This window comes from Carassius auratus, chromosome 16 (assembly GCF_003368295.1).
Source record: "Carassius auratus strain Wakin chromosome 16, ASM336829v1, whole genome shotgun sequence".
Lineage (NCBI taxonomy): Eukaryota > Metazoa > Chordata > Actinopteri > Cypriniformes > Cyprinidae > Carassius > Carassius auratus.
The window spans coordinates 19139264-19158114 of NC_039258.1; the positions used below are offsets into that span (position 1 = coordinate 19139264).

At 37.4% G+C, this 18851-nt stretch overlaps 2 protein-coding genes across 3 annotated transcripts in view; one reads left to right on the plus strand and one right to left on the minus strand.

Moving 5' to 3' along the window:
- The first annotated feature begins 5105 nt into the window (after positions 1-5105).
- Positions 5106-11171, plus strand: LOC113116850 (uncharacterized). The gene is made up of 2 exons (XM_026285175.1): positions 5106-5182; positions 8711-11171. Exon 2 carries the CDS (start codon positions 8731-8733, stop codon positions 10351-10353), a length of 1623 nt encoding a protein of 540 aa, XP_026140960.1. The 5' UTR covers positions 5106-5182; positions 8711-8730; the 3' UTR covers positions 10354-11171.
- Positions 11172-13738: 2567 nt separating this feature from the next.
- Positions 13739-18851, minus strand: part of efna4 (ephrin A4) — a 60658-nt gene continuing 55545 nt past the window's right edge. For both annotated transcript variants that reach the window (XM_026284665.1, XM_026284664.1), the window contains 2 exons: positions 14736-14762; positions 13739-14394 (listed from right to left, as the gene is read on the minus strand). In XM_026284665.1, the coding sequence (XP_026140450.1) occupies positions 14297-14394; positions 14736-14762 (125 nt within the window). In that variant the 3' untranslated portion in view covers positions 13739-14296. The remainder of the gene's footprint in view (positions 14395-14735; positions 14763-18851) is intronic.

Consider the following 18851-nt stretch of genomic DNA (forward strand, 5'->3'; position numbering starts at 1 on the left):
AGGACTCAAATGCGAGGGCAAAATGACAGTCTTTAATCAAACAAAGGAAAGCCACAGGAAAATCCAACTAAGGAGTACAAAGATGAGAACCAAGGAAGACCCGAAGGCTGGGTTTAACTAACACAGGAAACCTCTGTGGCTGGAACGACCAGAAGGCTGGCGAGGTAGAGGCTTGACCGGGCTCAGGGGAGAGCCGGGGATCGGAGCTCGCAGAGCGGGGCGGTCGCGGCGTAGAACAGCAGGTAAGGTTCTGTGGGGTGCAATGGGTGAGCACAGAGATGTACAAGTAATGATAGCAGACAACTAACTTCACCCCGACTAGACAGGACAGGACAGGACAGGACGAGACCAATTGCTAACATGGACGCCAAAGGCAACGGCTTCATACGGAAATAACAATCTGACAAAGAGACAAGGGAACGAGAGGGTAGAAGTAGCCCAAATAACGAGGCAAGATGAGAACCAGGTGGAGGGGAAATTATCTTAATGAGAAGTGAAGACAGCTGTGACACAGAAGCGAAGAGCGAGGGAGACAGGAGGGGATAAACCAGCAGGGGGAGACAGAGAGAGAAAAAAAAGAGAGATAGAGACAGGATCATGACAAGACCATGACAGCTGCAGCTTATTTTTGAGATTTGGGAGGCTTTTATTTTGTAACTACACATCAGACTGTCCTGAAACGATGCAGCTGACATTGTGGCAAGGTGTACTCTCAATCTGAGGTGAAAGTGGCCTGTGCAATCTATAACTTATATTTTTATAGATTTTTTGAAAATAGAGATGCAGCATCTCATTTATGATATTTGGGAGGCTCTTATTACACATCAGACTGTCCTGAAACGATGCAGCTGACATTGTGGCAAGGTGTACTCTCAATCTGAGGTGAAAGTGGCCTGTGCAATCTATAACTTATATTTTTATAGATTTTTGAAAATAGAGATGCAGCATCCCATTCATGAGATTTGTGAGGCTCTTATTTTGTAATTCAACATCAGACTGTCCTGAAACGATGCATCTGACATTGTGGCAAGTTGTACTCTCAATCTGAGGTGAAAGTGGCCTGTGCAATCTATAACTTATATTTTTATAGATTTTTGAAAATAGACGCAGCATCCCATTTATGAGATTTGTGAGGCTCTTATTTTGTAATTCAACATCTGACTGTCCTGAAACGATGCATCTGACATTGTGGCAAGGTGTACTCTCAATCTGAGGTGAAAGTGGCCTGTGCAATCTATAATTTATATTTTTATAGATTTTTGAAAGTAGAGACGCAGCATCCCATTTATGAGATTTGTGAGGCTCTTATTTTGTAATTCAACATCAGACCGTCCTGAAACGATGCATCTGACATTGTGGCAAGGTGTACTCTCAATCTGAGGTGAAAGTGGCCTGTGCAATCTATAACTTTTTTAAATATAAAATTTTGAAAGTAGAGATGAAGCAGCTTGTTTATGAGATTTGGGAGGCTCTTATTTTGTAATTCCACATCAGACTGTACTGAAACGATGCATCTGACATTGTGGCAAGGTGTACTCTCAATCTGAGGTGAAAGTGGCCTGTGCAATCTATAACTTTTTTTTAATATACATTTTTGAAAGTAGAGATGCAGCAGTTTTTTTTTTTAGATGTGGGAGGCTTTTATTTTGTAATTACACATCAGACTGTCCTGAAACGATGCAGCTGACATTGTGGCAAGGTGTACTCTCAATCTGAGGTGAAAGTGGCCTGTGCAATCTATAACTTAGATTTTTAAAGATTTTTGAAAATAGAGATGCAGCATCCCATTTATGAGATTTGTGAGGCTCTTATTTTGTAATTCAACATCAGACCGTCCTGAAACGATGCATCTGACATTGTGGCAAGGTGTACTCTCAATCTGAGGTGAAAGTGGCCTGTGCAATCTATAACTTATATTTTTATAGATTTTTGAAAGTAGAGACGCAGCATCCCATTTATGAGATTTGTGAGGCTCTTATTTTGTAATTCAACATCAGACCGTCCTGAAACGATGCATCTGACATTGTGGCAAGGTGTACTCTCAATCTGAGGTGAAAGTGGCCTGTGCAATCTATAACTTTTTTAAATATAAAATTTTGAAAGTAGAGATGAAGCAGCTTGTTTATGAGATTTGGGAGGCTCTTATTTTGTAATTCCACATCAGACTGTACTGAAACGATGCATCTGACATTGTGGCAAGGTGTACTCTCAATCTGAGGTGAAAGTGGCCTGTGCAATCTATAACTTTTTTTTAATATACATTTTTGAAAGTAGAGATGCAGCAGTTTTTTTTTTAGATGTGGGAGGCTTTTATTTTGTAATTACACATCAGACTGTCCTGAAACGATGCAGCTGACATTGTGGCAAGGTGTACTCTCAATCTGAGGTGAAAGTGGCCTGTGCAATCTATAACTTAGATTTTTAAAGATTTTTGAAAATAGAGATGCAGCATCCCATTTATGAGATTTGTGAGGCTCTTATTTTGTAATTCAACATCAGACCGTCCTGAAACGATGCATCTGACATTGTGGCAAGGTGTACTCTCAATCTGAGGTGAAAGTGGCCTGTGCAATCTATAACTTTAAGTTTTATAGATTTTTGAAAGTAGATGCAGCAGCATGCAGCTGACACTGTACTTTCTGTCTGTGCATTCTAGAACTTTTATTTGTATAGCTTTTCGAATGTAGAGATGCAGCAAGCATATATTATTGTTCTTATTTTGTAATATGAGTATTAGAGGGTTTTTATTTTGGTATTCAGCATCAGACAGTAATGGACTGTGTGTTGGGGGAAAAGTAGCGTTCGCTGGAAGAGCACTCCATTCAGATCAGTTCTCTGACGGTATTACCGTAATACGCAGTTTATACGCGACCCTGGAAATAACGTGGCGGCTAGATTGACCGTGCTTTTCTACTTGGCGGCTGGCTTGACCGCAGTCAAGATAGCTGGGTTACAAATGGAATTAGTGAAATCAACTTTGGATGATATTCTAATGATATGACCATCACCTGTATATTTCCCATTCGTCCTCATACTCTTCCTCCAATAGAGGTTGATTATAATGATTCTCACAATTCCCAACTTGACATGGTCCACAAGCAAGCATGCATGGCAGTCCATATGCCCTGCAACTGTGTTCGGAAGTTGTGCAATAACAGTGGATCATCTGAGTAGAAGTTAAATGACATAGGCTTAATTATTTACATCTCTGGTTCACCCCAAACAATGATAAAACTTTACAGCAATCTCACAAAATCATGTATTTCATAAGTATGTAATCATGTCAGTGCAATTTAGACATCGCTAATGGATACATAGACCCAGAAAACAATGTGTTAGACACCTAGATTACTTGGCTAAGTCAAATAATAAAGCAGTTAGGATATTTTAAGGGCTCCCTGCCCATGTTGGACACCATCTTGAAAATCACACCTAGTGGTCAAACTTTGGTAAACACTTTTTGTATGTTATCAAGTACACTTAATACTACAAAAAACAGCTGACAAACCTTTTGTTAGAATTTTTTTTTTTTAGAGTTAGGTGTTTTTTTTCTTCATAAATGCAGCCATCTATTAGCGATCTGAAACAAAGAGACAAAAACCAGAAGGTGCACGGTAATATGTCCAATATGCCCATTATAATGGGGAGGGAGGGAGGGTTGCGAGCCATTTGAGCATACTTACTGAGCAGTAGTGCCATGTATATATATATCCTGTGTCTAATAGGAGAATGGTAGTGATTGGAGCTATTTGACAACTGAGCGCATCAGCTGGTTGCAGCCTATGCCTCCGTGGCCTGACTGAACTAACGTTGCACTCACAGAGAATCACTGAATACACTTAAATTAAAATGCTACTTTTAAATGTTTCATTTTTATGTCTAAAGTGCTTGTTAGACGAGGTTAAATGTATACAATATTGTAAACTATGCTGTATTTACCCATATCAGTTAAATTTGTCTTGTATTTTGTCTATGTGTTCTTGCTTAATATTAAATGTTCATCTTTTGATTATCGCTGTTGCCTCTAGTAATTATGTGTGTGTGTTTTTAAATTCCTGTCTATTTTAAGCCAGCAATATAATAATTTTTAATCAAAAGATGACTTAAATAAAATAACTCAGCATGGTGGGTAAAACCCAACCATCTGGGTCAAATAAATCCAACATGTGTTGTGTCCAGTATTTACTTAGCACTGGGTTTCCAAATAACCCAAGTTGTGTTGTTTTTAACCCAGCATTTTTTATTGTGTTTACACACTCTGCATGCACACAACTAAGACCTTATAAAAGTGTTTTTTTGCATAATAGTCCCCTTTAAAATGTTATAAACCCTTTACTTTTTCTGTGCTTTTCGTTATATGCTTATAACTGGCAGGTCTTTTTGGACATGTTTTAATAATTGTATAAACTGAATTTTTTTCTCTCTTATTTTTCTCATTAGTTGAAATGTTCAACTGTTTCTGGCAGGCCACACTGTGCAGTTCTCATTCTCTTTTCCCTATGATAAACAGTGAGTAATTAAGGGATGTGTGGCCAATTTGAAACCTAGTTATTAAAGAATCATCTTTTCTACTTCAATAACTTTTTATTTCAACCTCATTTTTATTTTGAATATTGCATAGATGCCAAACGTTTATCTTATTGCTTAGATGATTTGTTCTCCTCATGTTTTACTGCTGCTCTGTTCCCTTGTTTGGCCACAACCACTCCTTATTAGTTTCTATGGTTACTCATTAGTCTTTTATCCTCTGAACTGTACAGCATTTATACTCCTGTGTATTAGTCCTAGTTTGTTGGTTGTGGCTTTACTGTATTTAGGTGTTATGTGTTCCTGTGCCTGTGTTATCTGCCTTGTTTTTGGTGGATTTGTTTATTGTTTTTCTAATGAGCCTTGCTGCACGATCCTCAGCTCATCATTTGACTGTAACCTTTGTGGTTGTGATTCAGTTCAACCGGTTTGTCTGCCACCTGAAATATAGAACCAAAAAAGGAAAAAGGCACCGTCCATCATTTGCATGGAAAATTTCTGTACACAGCACACTGCTGTTCATGCTTTTAAAAAGAGAAAGTCTTCCTGACATTCTAACAAAATTTGCAGCAACGCATGTTTCCAGAGGTTCATAAAATTTATTGCTATTTGATCAGAACATCATCATCATTGTTGAATTTTTCAAGCATTAAAGGTGAGAATTCTAAGTATTTATTTATAGAGATAAGTAGATAATTGGTAACATACATGGCAAATGTTCATGTTTTCAGAGTTCAAAGTAATGTATTTATATTTAATATATATAAAATCAAAAGAGTAATGAATTATTTAATGCATGCTGGACACGCTGCTTTGACCCTTTTTATTGTGAACTTTTGATATCAACTTTTACTATTTGGTGCTTTTTAGATACTCTCTTTATTTTAAAACAGCTGACCATAGTGACAATGGAGTTTTATTACATGGAATATTTGCAGACTCAGAAAAAATACAAAAGATTGTAATTGTACTATATTAAAATCAAAAGTTGCAATTTTATTTAAAGAGGTGAGTATGGGAGAAATTTTAAAGATGTTGCAAAAATGTGTGGTTACAAATTATATTTCAGTTTTCATTATTCACATAAAAAAAGGTGTTGCATTACTGATAACTTAAATACTCCACAGGCAGTTTTATTTAACTTTTCATACAATAATAGAAATACATGTATATGTAATCATTCAAGAAAAAAAAAAACACTTCACCTTGTAGCAACTTTTTAAAAATATATTTTTACCAGACTGTCAAATTGTCTTCATTGGACGTGGGATTTTGATACAAGATCTGTGTTTTAAACAATATCCATCTAAAAACTAATAAGAGCTCCTGTTCAGATAACATGAAGTGTCCTGCAGCTTTAACTTGAAAGACTTTTTTATAGAGAGAGTTCAGTTTTTTTTTTTAATAATTCAGTATTTAGGTAAATTATGTTCCCTGTAGATACTTCACTCATACTGCATAAGGGAGAAAAGCTCATTTTTTCCTCGATGCCGAAGTCTTTTTTCAATAACCCAGTGCAACTGCACTGTCATCGGTTTAATCTGTAAAATTTTTTAAACCAATGACAGCGCTGCATAGCTGCGCGAGCCTGTGGTGATGCAGCGTGCCAAAGTCCGCCAAAATGGGCAGGGCGAATGGCTATATAAGCAGGCAAATTGCCATAGGAAATCAGGTCATACGACTGAAGCGTTGACACTGAAGCCGCAGCCTCATGGCACGGCATATAGTGCAGTACTCGTTCCGTATCTCAAATATCTTGTATATCCGCGGCTCAAAGGGAGGTCCTCTGAGTGCTCCAAGGACCGTGTGGAGGTCCCAATTGGGAATGGTAAGAGGACGTGGGGGCTTCAACCGCCTAGAACCTCTCAGGAATGAACAAATAGGCTATTTCGACCCACAGATTGGCCAGCGATAGGAGCATGAAATGCTGTAATGGCTGCTACATACACCTTGAGAATGGAAAGGGTAAGACCCTTGTCTAGACGCTCTTGGAGAAATGACAGTGTCAGAGATATGTCACACTCCACAGGGTCTTCATTTCGTGCTGAGCACCAGTCAAATAAGACTGACCATTTCTGGGCATAGAGGCATCTTTCAGACAGGGCTTTCGCCTGAGCAGTGGTGTGTAGCACATCCCCGGGGAGGCATAGAGGCTCCCATCGAGGGACCATACATGCAGAGGTTGGGCAATGAGAGTTGCTTTCTGAGGCGAAGAGGTCGACCTCTGCCTTCCCGAATATCTCCCAGATTTTGAGAACCGTCTGGGGATGGAGCATCCACTCGTCCGAGGGGACATTGCTCCGTGAAAGCATGTCTGCTCCCAGATTCGTCTCGCCAGGCATATGCATCACCTTGAGTGACCGCGGCCTGGGTAATGCCCATTTCAAGAGGCACTTTGCCAGTGCGCAGAGGCGGCTGGACGAAAGGCTGCCTTGGTGATATATGTAAGACACCACTGTCATGCTGTCCGACTGGACTAGGACGTGGCTCCCCTTAAGGATCGCCTGAAAGTATTGAAGGGGTCGTTCTACTGCCAGCCTCTTGAGGCAGTTGATATGGAGATGACTGTCCTCATGCGACCAAGAGCCGAAGGCTGGTCTGCCCTCGCACAGAGCGCCCCAACCAAGGTTGGAAGCATTTGTTGAGAGCACCGTCCTTCTGGAAACTGCCTGTAGGGGTACTCCACGGCTGAACCAAACAGGGTTCATCCAAGGCTCCAGGGCTTGCTAGACAGGCCTTGTTGACCCTGATGCAAAAGCAGCTGTGCTGCCAAGCATGAGGTGGGACCCAGAATTTCATCCAGTTTTGCAGGGGCCTTGTTAGTAGGAAGCTGAGCTGTAAAACTGAGAAAGAACTTCAGAGGGAAACAGGCTTTGTTCCTCACAGAGGCCGCGAGCTGCTGAAGTACCAGAGCGCGCTCTGGTGATATGACCGCCCTCATATGGACTGAGTTGAAAACCACTGCCAGGAACATAATACATTGGCTGGGGAGCAGTGAGCTCTTGGACGAAATTGACCCTGAGTCCTAGACAGTCTAAGAGGCTCAGGAGCACGGATCTCTGGTGGTCCAGCTCGGTTCGCGACAGGACTAGAATGAGCCAGTCGTCGAGAGTTCAGAACACGGATTCCCATCTGTCTCTGTACTTTGCCCCTTCTTCTTCCTTCCCCAACTATCAGGAGGATTTAGAGGGCATCGGGCCCAGCAGCCTTGCTCTGGTGCTGAGTTGGCGCAGCCCTGGGGCGACTCGAGGCAGAGCTGGAGCGCTTGGGCAGGAAGTGTTGCATGGCCTGGGACGACTTCTGTGCTGCAGTGAAGCGCTCTGTGAAACCTTCTACTGCTGGTCTGAAGAGACCAGCTGGAGAGACTGAGGCGTTGAGAAAGGCCACTTTGTCGGTCTCCTTAATTTCTGTCAGGTTGAGCCAGGTTGGTCATAGATTGTCCGATGGCCTGGGCTGTGGCTTTCGTGGTGTACAGGGACAAATTGGTGGTGCTGCAGAGGTCGCGAAAAGCAGGTTCATTAGGGCTAGACTCATCCAGGGAATGGAGAAACTTTGCCTGGAACACTTACAATACGGTGTGCAGTGCTGAAGCGAGCTCTCACAAAGCTCTCATAAAAGCAGTATGAGGTCTTCTGTGATCGCTTGATGGCAGCAAGAGATCACTGAAGAGCGGCTGTCTTTGAGAGTGCTGCAAGCGTTCGGCAGTGTCAGCTGATCCGCTGTGGTGCCTCTTCGATGGCGAAAGCTCGTTCCTGCGAAGGCATTCAGTCGGGATCCAGCGAAGAGAAGTCGTCGCTGAAGGAGTGAGATCTGATTTCATATGGCAATATGCCTGCTTATATAGCCATTCACCCCGCCCATTTTGGCGGGCTTTGTCGTTGATAAATTTTTTTTTACAGATTAAACAAATGGCAGTGCAGTTGCACTGCATTATTGAAAAAAGGCTTCAGTATCACGGAAAAAAGGAGCTTTTCCCCCATACGCAGTATGAGTGAAGTATCTCAGGGAACCGAGGTTATGTTCATAACCGAGTAAGTTTTCAAGTTTTTGAGTACATTATGTTGGTATTATGCCGGACATTCAATGCTATTGTTCACACACTTCTTCTTCCTAACTTATGTCTACTATATTTTATTCATGTGACCCTAAAATATTTTATCATTCAAAATGTTTTCCTCCTCAGATCATTTCAGTCTAGAAACTATGACCAGATATTTGAAACTCGTCACATGGAACACCTGTGGAATTAGAGACACAATTTATGTCCCTGAAAAAAGAACAAAAATTCTACAAAGGCTGAATGAACTACAAGCATCTGTTGCATTTCTTCAAGAGACACATATAGGTGTCAATGATGTTAGCCATCTTGAACAAATCGATGGTTGGAAATCATATATCAGTGTTCATCATCCAAGTAGCAAAGGCGTTGCAATACTGATAAAAAGAGTTTTATTAAGATCGAAACATTTTGAGTACATTAAAGAAGATACAGAGTCTACAGGGAGCTACATTGTACTTTTCTGCAAATTATACGGTAAATGCTTCACTCTAGTGAATGTATATAACCATGCAAAAGAACACAAAGTCTTGCAGTGTCTTTCTGAATATCTTTGTCAGACTGCAAGAGGTGTCTTGATAGTTGCAGGGGATTTCAATACAGTTCTAAACATAGATCTTGACCGGCAGTATCCAACTGGACATGGAGAGCCCCTTAGACCATATCTGGAGGAATTCATCTCATCTTTAATGCTTGTAGATGTCTGGGGACTTAAGAATTCTTGTAAACGAGATTCATTTACTCGTTTTCCGTGGAAACCATCCAAACAAAACAAACAAAAAATATCAAGTCAGAAGAAAAAGAAGATGGGTGCATCAAGACTAGACATGGTTTTCATGACACGAAATGATGTGTGGCTTGCTGAGAACTGTGAAATATACCAAGTTCAAAGCAATATTTCAGATCACCTCCCTGTAGTTCTGAGTCTGTGTTTGCCAAAACCAGAGGACACTACAACCGCTCTCTCAAAAGAGCTGATAGCTTGTTCTAGTAGCCTCTTCCGCAAGAAGCCTTATACGAGGATAGCAGGTGAAATCAGTGAGGCTGAAGTTTTGAAAGCTTTAATGTCTCTTGTAGAATATGAAACCCCACTTGGGGACAATATGGAAAACTTTAAGATTAACAAAGCGCAAAAAACACAAGAACTTAAAAAGCTTTTTAACCAAATGGTTATAGAAGGAATTCCAGAGGGCTTCACTGACAGTGTGATAGAAAATGGAAGGCACCTCTTCAGAGCAGAATACATGATACTTGCTACTATACTTGTTAGGAGATTGGAAAAGTTTCTTCAGCCCTCATTTAAAACTAAACCAGTGAAAATGAGTTACAAGCTCTTCGTTGTTATTAGCTTTTGTGGGATGCCTGAAAATATCAAAAAGCCTTTTTTACACCTAGCTTTGGAATCACTGAAGCGCATCAAACCATCACCTCCACGTGACTTCAGGATTGTGGAAAACCTGCTCCCAAACAATGGCCAATGTAAAAAGCTTAAAAAAGGCTGCCCACTTACACCGACTCTTTTGACAATGGCTCTGAAACACCTAGCCTGTAAGCTAAATAAAGATTTGAAAGAATCTGTGGTTGATGTATGTCATCATAGAAAATGCATTACTATCTATATGAATGCTAACCAATATGCCAACCTAAATCAAAACATACAGGAATTTAAATCACAATCAGGAATTCATCTTTCAAAAAAAGTAGGTCAGGATAGAAGAAAGCATTCAAAAGCACAACAGGCTATGCTAATGTGCAAGAAAAGTGCATGAAAATTTAAGGTTGATATGCTGTACAGAATAGAAATAAAGTATAGAGACAAGACATGGAATGGATGGTTAGGATACAAATGACTATATGCTTAAAATTGGAATTCCTTTACCTAAAAGATTAAAGAAGATTATAACAACTGAAAAAGCAGACAACTTAGGAAAATAAAAGACATCTATTGATTTTTGGAAAGCTTCAGGAAAAAGATGCCCATGGTTCCTGATCACCTGTGTGAACCTGCCATAGTCCTGCTACAGGGACACATGAACTTGCAAGGATGAAATATGTCACAGTAAGAACTGGTGGATCTGATCGAGTCCATGAGGATGAGAAGCTCTGCAGTATTTAAAGTACCTAGTGGCCACACAACATACTGTACTCACTTCTCCAACTTTTTAGAATGACCCTGTCTTTGTTCATGAACTCATTAATTTCTGTTTGTCAAATGCCTGTGAAACTTGTTCAGTTTATGTCTTAGTTACTGAATCTTTTTAACACAAAATCTAGAATCTAGTTTATACAAATATTTACATGTTAAGAAATGTCCAGGAAGTAACAGCAGTTCAATGTGAAAGGATGAGTTTAGCTCACTAGAGGAAATAATCATGTCTCTATAGATATTTATGTAATTTTTAAAAATTATTTTCTTTCTTATGTTCTGCTGTCTTGTCTTCACAAGTTATTTAGAGATAAGGGAATGTCCCTATAAATGTCTTTAATGTTATAAATAATTATGCATTGCATTTTATTTGGTATGATAACACTAAGTAAAAATGTGCTGGTGTAATACAAATGTTCAATAAACTCACTTTAACCATCACATAATCTCCTGTTACCTACTCTTCCCATGCCTCTGTTTGCTTCATGCTCATTTGTTAACTATTTTGAATATTGAAACCATTGTGGCATGGACAGAAGTCCTACCAAGCTGGATTTGAATGAGGATGTGTCTGACACTTCTATTGAAGTTAAAAAGCATTGGTGGGAGAAAATATTACAGATGGCTGATACTGTGTTTTTTTTTTTTTTTTTGTAATTCTAAAAACATTATTTCATACCACAGATATGTCTCAATGTAGTCATATCTCCATGTTCAATCATTTGTAGAAAAGGGGTATTGTAGATATTACAAAGACAGGAGCATGGCAGGACCTTAAAAGTGCAGTTCTTGTGCAGTCCATCAGTGCAAAGAGGAGTGGGACAATAGCATTTTGTTGTGTTTGTTATCCTAACAGTCATTGACTCTAATGCAATTGTAAATCTAATTTGATGAAATTCAACACAAAATTACAGAAAATTACTAAAACACACACACACACACACACATATATATTAAAAGTAGACTTCTACTCCTAAGATCCTTACACAACCTTATAAATTCTGTTCTATAATTTATTCAATGATTTATGTGATGAGTTGGGTTCTTCCCTCAGCATGTGTTGTATTAGTTATTGTTTACTTGCTCATTACTTCAGCAAAAATAAAAAATAAAAATAAATGAATCATAGCAATAAGTGTCAGTTTAAGAAACACACAGGGCAAATAGTATATATTAGTACACACTGACATTCACCATCATTGCTCATAAAATTAATATACAACTGTAAAATCCCAAATTAACTAATGTTATTAACGAAGCTGCAGATCTATATAATTACACAAAGACATTAAGTAATATCTTGGTTCAGTTAGCAGTGTTTTTCGTTTCAGTGATGAATAATTCATGGTGACTCATAACACTGCACACCTTCTCTTTTGTGTGACACATGAACAGTTTCTTAAACAGTGTTTCTGCAGCTCTGCGTGGAACAGCTGCCATCTAGAGGAGATGAACAGACCTCTTGATATGCACTGAAAGTCGAAACATTTTTGAAGACTTGTAATATAATTACATAAACTATTACAGTAGAAATTAATCTGCTCTCGTATTCATTTTTTATTCACCTATTTAACAAAATTACGAGAATTTTAAGATTACTGAAGTTAAATTAGATAATCAGATAAATACAACTTGAACACAAAAAATAAAAATGAACTGACTTTGATAAATTAGTTCTTATATGACTGGCTCCAGACTCCACTTCAAATAACACATGTATGAAACAGGAATTTACACTGTAAATCATGTACACTGTTTGAAAAGCATTATTTTTTATTTTTGTAGCTCATTTTACTGTATAAAAATGGCTAAGACAAAAGTTCTTCATAGAAGATCCTAATCACTTCACAAAAATGTGAAACATTCAAATTGCAAAGAAAATTACATTACTACATACTAAAAAAAAAAAAAAAAAAAAAAAAAAGTAAAAATAAAATAAACTGATTGTTGTTTTGGCAGACATGGTTTGCATCTGAAAATATTAAATTATAAGAAAACTATCAGAAACTAGAGAAACAAAAACACAACACTTATTACCACAAAATATGTGCTAAAATTAAAAAAAAAAAAAATAATTAAAGGGAACAAAATGACATCACTATTATTAGAGCTGAATTGAAAAAGTATTTAAAAAATAAACAATCATTTAAAAAACAAACAAACAAAAAAAATACATCTGAAAAATACAGTACTTACATTATTTAAACAGAAACATTTCCAGATTTTCTTTTTTTTGTTTGGCTATTTTTGAAACTGCACAACAGTATTGGTATTCTAGATATAAGCATCAAAACGATATTGTTTTTTATTTTCCTGATGATTTGAAAAATTCACTGTTCAAATTAAAATAACAGCAAATAAAATATCTTAATAAATCCCCCTTTAAAATGATAAAGATGGTTAAAAAAGAAATTTAACAACACTAAGGATATTGTTTTCTCTTGAATCAATGCACTAACTGAAGAAAAAACTAAACAGATTGTTTATGTTTATAGATCATTACAAATTTTTAGCATATTCCCTTAAGTTAAACAAAATGAACCCTTTCTTTACGTATGATTCACATACCCACAAATAGTAATGTGAAAAAAAAAAAACCTTGATGTTGTATGAACCGGATTAAGTGCCTTATTAAACTGTTTTTATACTTTATACAGAGTTAAGAAAAACATAGACCAATCAGAGCAGTCCATAATGGGAAATGACTGATCATGCCACACGAGTATTTAACAGGAAGTAGTTCTTTCTCTTCCTGTGTGGTCCAGGCAGGCCATCACTCAGTCACATGACAAATAAATTTGAAAGATATTCAGGAGACAAAAATTCCAGGATATTCCAGGTATTGCCAAAGTTCTGGCAGGTTGCTTATAAGTCAATACAGCAAAATAGTTTTTAAATGCTGTGGTCTGGCTCTGGTTTTCAAAGATATATATATATATATATATATATATATATATATATATATATATATATATATATATATATATATTTGAAAACCAGAGCCAGACCACAGCATTTAAAAATTATTTTGCAATTTTGATGATTGGATATGTTAGTGAGCACATGTATGTCCCTGATCTTCCACTCAGTAGTACAAACAGCAGGAGCGGGAGCTTCATCCTCCTCTTCTTTGGCTCAGTTTGTTGTACAGTAGGACAGAAGGAGAGCAGGGGCTTGTAAAGGATGTCTGACTCTTAAGGACAGATGGATTCAAAGAAAATGAACAGTAAGATAAGCTCTTTGAAGGTAGATTAGTGTCGCTCAGCTACAGAGTAAACTTTTATCAGAGCAGACAGGAGTAAGAAGCCACCGAGAGTGGACCGAGAGAGAGAGAGAGAGAGAGAGAGAGAGAGACTGCCAGGAAGGAAATGGAGGGATGGAGATTAATAGCGTGACAAAAATGACAGAGCAGAGGAGTACGAGAAAAAGAGAGAAAGTCTGTGTGTGTGTGTTTGTGTGTAATCTACAGAAGTAGTACAAGCATTTACTGTAACACAACTGGTTACGGAGGAATATCTGCCTCAACAGAGAACTTGGTTTTAGTTTTTAAGATTTAGGAAGAGATATTAGAGAAAAAAAGGCAACAAGAGGAATATGAGGAGGAGAGGAAGTCGTCCAACTGTCACTGGATGGACAGCGCTGCTGTGTGACGGCCTCTCTGTGGCTATAATAATCATAAAAAGTGAAAAAGATGTTAAAACATATGCAAAGAAAAAAAATCACGTAATTGTTTTGTCCATTTTAACAGTCACATAATTATCTAGTCACCTCAAAACTAAGAATGCAGTTTTAGATGAATAAAAATAGACCACAAATAAAAGAGTTTCATAAAAAATGTAAACCATGATAAAAATAATATAAAAAAATAATAATAATACACACACAGAGTACATTTATACGTATAATGCATATAAAAAAATCATGAGCTTTTTTCAATGAATAAAATAAATGATAGGAACTTTGAAATTCTATATCATATTATAAACCAAGGAATTAGAAACTAACCTTCTTGTCTTGATGATTCAGCTGTTGCTAGAGGATATACAAAGAGGGGGAGACAAAGACAGACAGACAGACATGTGAGGTTTAATTTTTACTTTTTTTTTTTTTTTTTTTGGAGAGCTACAAACTTGAAACATCATTCTAGAGAACAAATGAGGAGAAAAATGCACATAGAGACACATTTACTATTACTCCGGCAGAAACATACTGAAAAATTACTAACGGCTGCGCAACCCCAAAATACATCCTCAATGTATATTCTCTTAAAGGTCGCACACAGAAAGATAGCGGGGTAAAAAATGAAGGTGGAAGGAGATGAAAGATTCAGCAAGAAACACAAAAGTGGACTGGGAGGATGAACAAGAGAAAGGAGCGTGGAAATGGAAAGATTTAGAGGGGGAAAAGGAGCAAGAGATACAAGACTGAACAGAGAAGGGCCACAAAAGCAACAAAGATGGAGTGATGGAGCGAAACACTGGAGAAGACAGAGAAGAGAAAAGACGAGAGGAAGAAGTGTGAGAAAAGCAGAGGGAGAACAAACAGAGAGAAGCTGAGAACCTGAAAGAAGGTCAGACGGTAAAAGGAAAGAGACGAAAGTTGGAAGGAGGGAGGGAGTTTGTGTCTGAGTGTCACTCTCTCAACAGGGGGTCAGACTGAGAAACATAATGGAGAAAAGATGAATGGAGAGAGAGAGAGGAGTGGAGGGGAGGAAAGTAGAGCGTAATAGACTAAACAAGAGCAGTTACCTAAAACTATACAGCGAGATGAAAGTAGAGAACAAGTGCAAACAAATACTTAAGATAAACATCAAAAAGAATCAACATGAAAATAAAAAAGTTTGTGTGGTTTTCTATCTGTGCACTTTAAGATTTAGTTCGGAAATCGACTGCTTGCCTTCATTGGTTTGTTTGTTTAAAATGGACAAATAACAATAATAAAAAAAAAAGATTTTAGTTACAATTAATTTAATGTATGTTCTCAGATAATCTGCTCAAACTGCATGTATAAAAATGATAAAATATCTGGAAAAATGGCTTGCATGATTTTAGACTATAGCATGTTACACCGCAGGACACGTCAGTTTTCCGAAAGCATTTCACATCAACTAATTGGCTGCTCGTTAAGCTAAATCAAGTTAACACATATTAGTTCGAGTTAGTTTAACCCATTATTAACACTTGACCAAATGGAGAGATGGAATCCTTCATTAAAGATTTCATTCAGATAAAATGAAACTGAACAGAACTACAAATGAGCATCAAAACAATAGAAACGTATCAAAATTAAATCATAGTAAATTAAAAGTTCAAAAACATAATATTTATAAATGTAATGCATTTATAATGAACCACTAACCATCACATAGACTGCCATACATCATGTACATTTACATTAAGCCATTTAGCAGACGCTTTTATTCAAAGTGACTTACAAATGAGGACAATAGAATTAATCGAAAAAAAAATAATAATATGCAAGTGCTATGACAAGTCTCGGTTAGCATAACTCTGTACACTTAGCAAGGACTTTTTTATGATTATATAATAAATAAATCAATTAAAAAAATATAGAATAGAAAAAGAATAGAGAAAGATAGAGTTAGAGGCCTTTTCTAAAGAATACGAGTTAGAAAACAAATCTTTTTTTAATTACACAATTAAAAAAAAAAGAAACCAAACAGACAGAACAGAAAAAGAACAGAGAAAGCTAGTGCTAGAGGCTTTTTAAAAGAAAACAAGCAGTTAGAAAACAAATAAGTCTTAAAGGGTAAAGTGTTGTTGTTGTTGTTTTCTTTTTAATAAAAAAAAAGAAAACAAATAGAATTTGTATAAAGAGTGTTAGAATTATTAGGTCAAATAAAGATGGAAGAAATGTGTTTGTACCATAATGTACCATTCTTCTAACACCCCCCCCCCCCCACACACACACACAAAAAATATATTTATTTGAATACTAAACTATTAATCTATAATTTTTATAGCTTGAAGGGTTAATCTGTAATATGGGATTTATCTAATTGTTTTAAACAAAAATAAAACTAATAAATAAACATCATTATTAATAAGATTAAACTAAAAATAAGTTTTACAATACACAAAAACAGCGTGCAGTGTTTGATTTTGATATGCCGAGAGTCAATTTAACAGTGGTTTACATCTAACAACATACAAAAAAGGTTAAAAGTAAACTTATTTAATAAAATCAGAAATCTACAAATACAATATATGTATTAATTTACAAAATAATGGTACATTTAGCCATGCAATCACACAAAACCTTAATCAGGCATTACTGTAAATAAAACTATGATAAATACAAATACAAATACAAATACAATACAATACAATACAATGTTTTCTTATCTTCTATAATTACCATTAAAATATACCAAAGTAGCCTAAATTATCTCTTATTTTTATTTTTCTGCACGTCGTTTTAAACAGAAATGTCAGCACTTAACTGAAAAAAAGGGAAAACGGAGAGAGTATAATTACAGTCTTGAAGTAAAATCTATTATTTGGACAAAATTTAAACCTATTTTTCTCTCTTACTAAAGTGAAATGAAATGTTTGCGTCAACAAAATGGCAGTTATTTTGTTTTCAAGCACAAAATGGCTGCAGTTGCACTTTCCATGCATTAAACATGGCTACCATGCTACTGTATGATGCAGCGGACGACTGGGAAGAGGATGCGAGAGATGGAGAACAGCGTTCCTGCTTCATTCAACTCCGCATTTTTACCCTTTAATTGTTACGAAAACATTCGACTGACATGGCAAAAAACATAATCGTATTTTCTTGTTTACAGTTTCCGAAAAAATCAGTCACTTTAAGGAAACACTACAATTGTGTAAAGGCACCGAATTAGTGTTTCTTTTCTTTTCCTCGCTTTAGAAAAACGCTCTGGTGAATGACGAAACCAACAAGCTGAGAGAGATGAGTAAAAGGGGAAGGACGAGGTATCCTCTGAGGTGGGCAGCGCAAAACGGACAGAGTTTGGGGTTTTTAAAACAATTAAAAAGATTGAGAAACGGACAGAAACTGGAAAAGGAAATGGTGCGCTCACAGCAGGACAGAGCGAGTTAAAAAAAAGAGTCGAAAAAGACAGGGATCAATTAGAGAGAAACTAGAACTGACTGAATTAGTTTTTCACAGCGGGGGAGAGAAGGACCGAGTAAGACGCCGAATGAGAGCGAGGAGGGGAAAAAAACAACAGCAGAATTAATGTTTTGACAAGTTGCCCCGAGTAAGTGCAGGGAGCGGAGCAAAGTGAATAGGATGAAAGACGAGGGCACCCGGGAGCCGTTTTCCACGAGACGCCGCTCAATCAAGACCGAATTTTGTTCTGCTCGCGCTTTTATAGTTTGAGCGAGGTGTCTTGCTACCAAACTCCAGGTATGAACATCACAAAGCTTTTATTTTCTTTCTTTCTTCTCATTTTGCGATACATGCGAGTGAGGGGATGGATTTAACTGCGACACATTGCCAGCTTTTAGGGATCCTTCAAGCATGAGACTATTGCTGTTCAGGGGGAACCATTTCACTGTTACACTCCATGAATCCGTCATGCTCTATAATGAGCGCTACATTCAGTTACGTCCGATATGCCAGACTTCTAATAATTTGCATGCATCTCAATACATTTAAAATGAATAGAAAAAGCTTATTTCTTAGGATTAACCAACCTTGCAACCCACCCCTCTGGAATTGCAGATCTATTTGCAGTTCTGTTTCCCATGACTGGTCATTAAGGCTCAAATGACCTAGCGAAATGAGCTCGACTTAATTAAACTTTAAACACAGCTTGCTGCTAGTGCCGCGTGACTGAGGTTTAGCTCCAGCTGCAGTGAACACCGACAGGACCCTCAGTCCAACACGGTCTGTCAGATAAAGACCTGCCACAGGAAGGAACCCAAGTCGGTTTGTGGCACTACCAGGAGGGACAAACACCAGCTGTGCAAAACATGCCCTGTCTTTACATACAAATGATCAGAGGAAAACTGCACAGGACAAATGCTGTAAAGGTGTGCAAGAAAGATGGAGGGCATGAGAGCAAAATGTGGTGGAGAATGTGGAGATATATGAAAACAAATGAGGATAATAAGAGCAAGACATTTT

What these genes read in the sequence shown, in the direction of transcription:
- LOC113116850 (XM_026285175.1), top strand. Translation starts at nt 8,731, where the DNA reads ATGACCAGATATTTGAAACTCGTCACATGGAACACCTGTGGAATTAGA.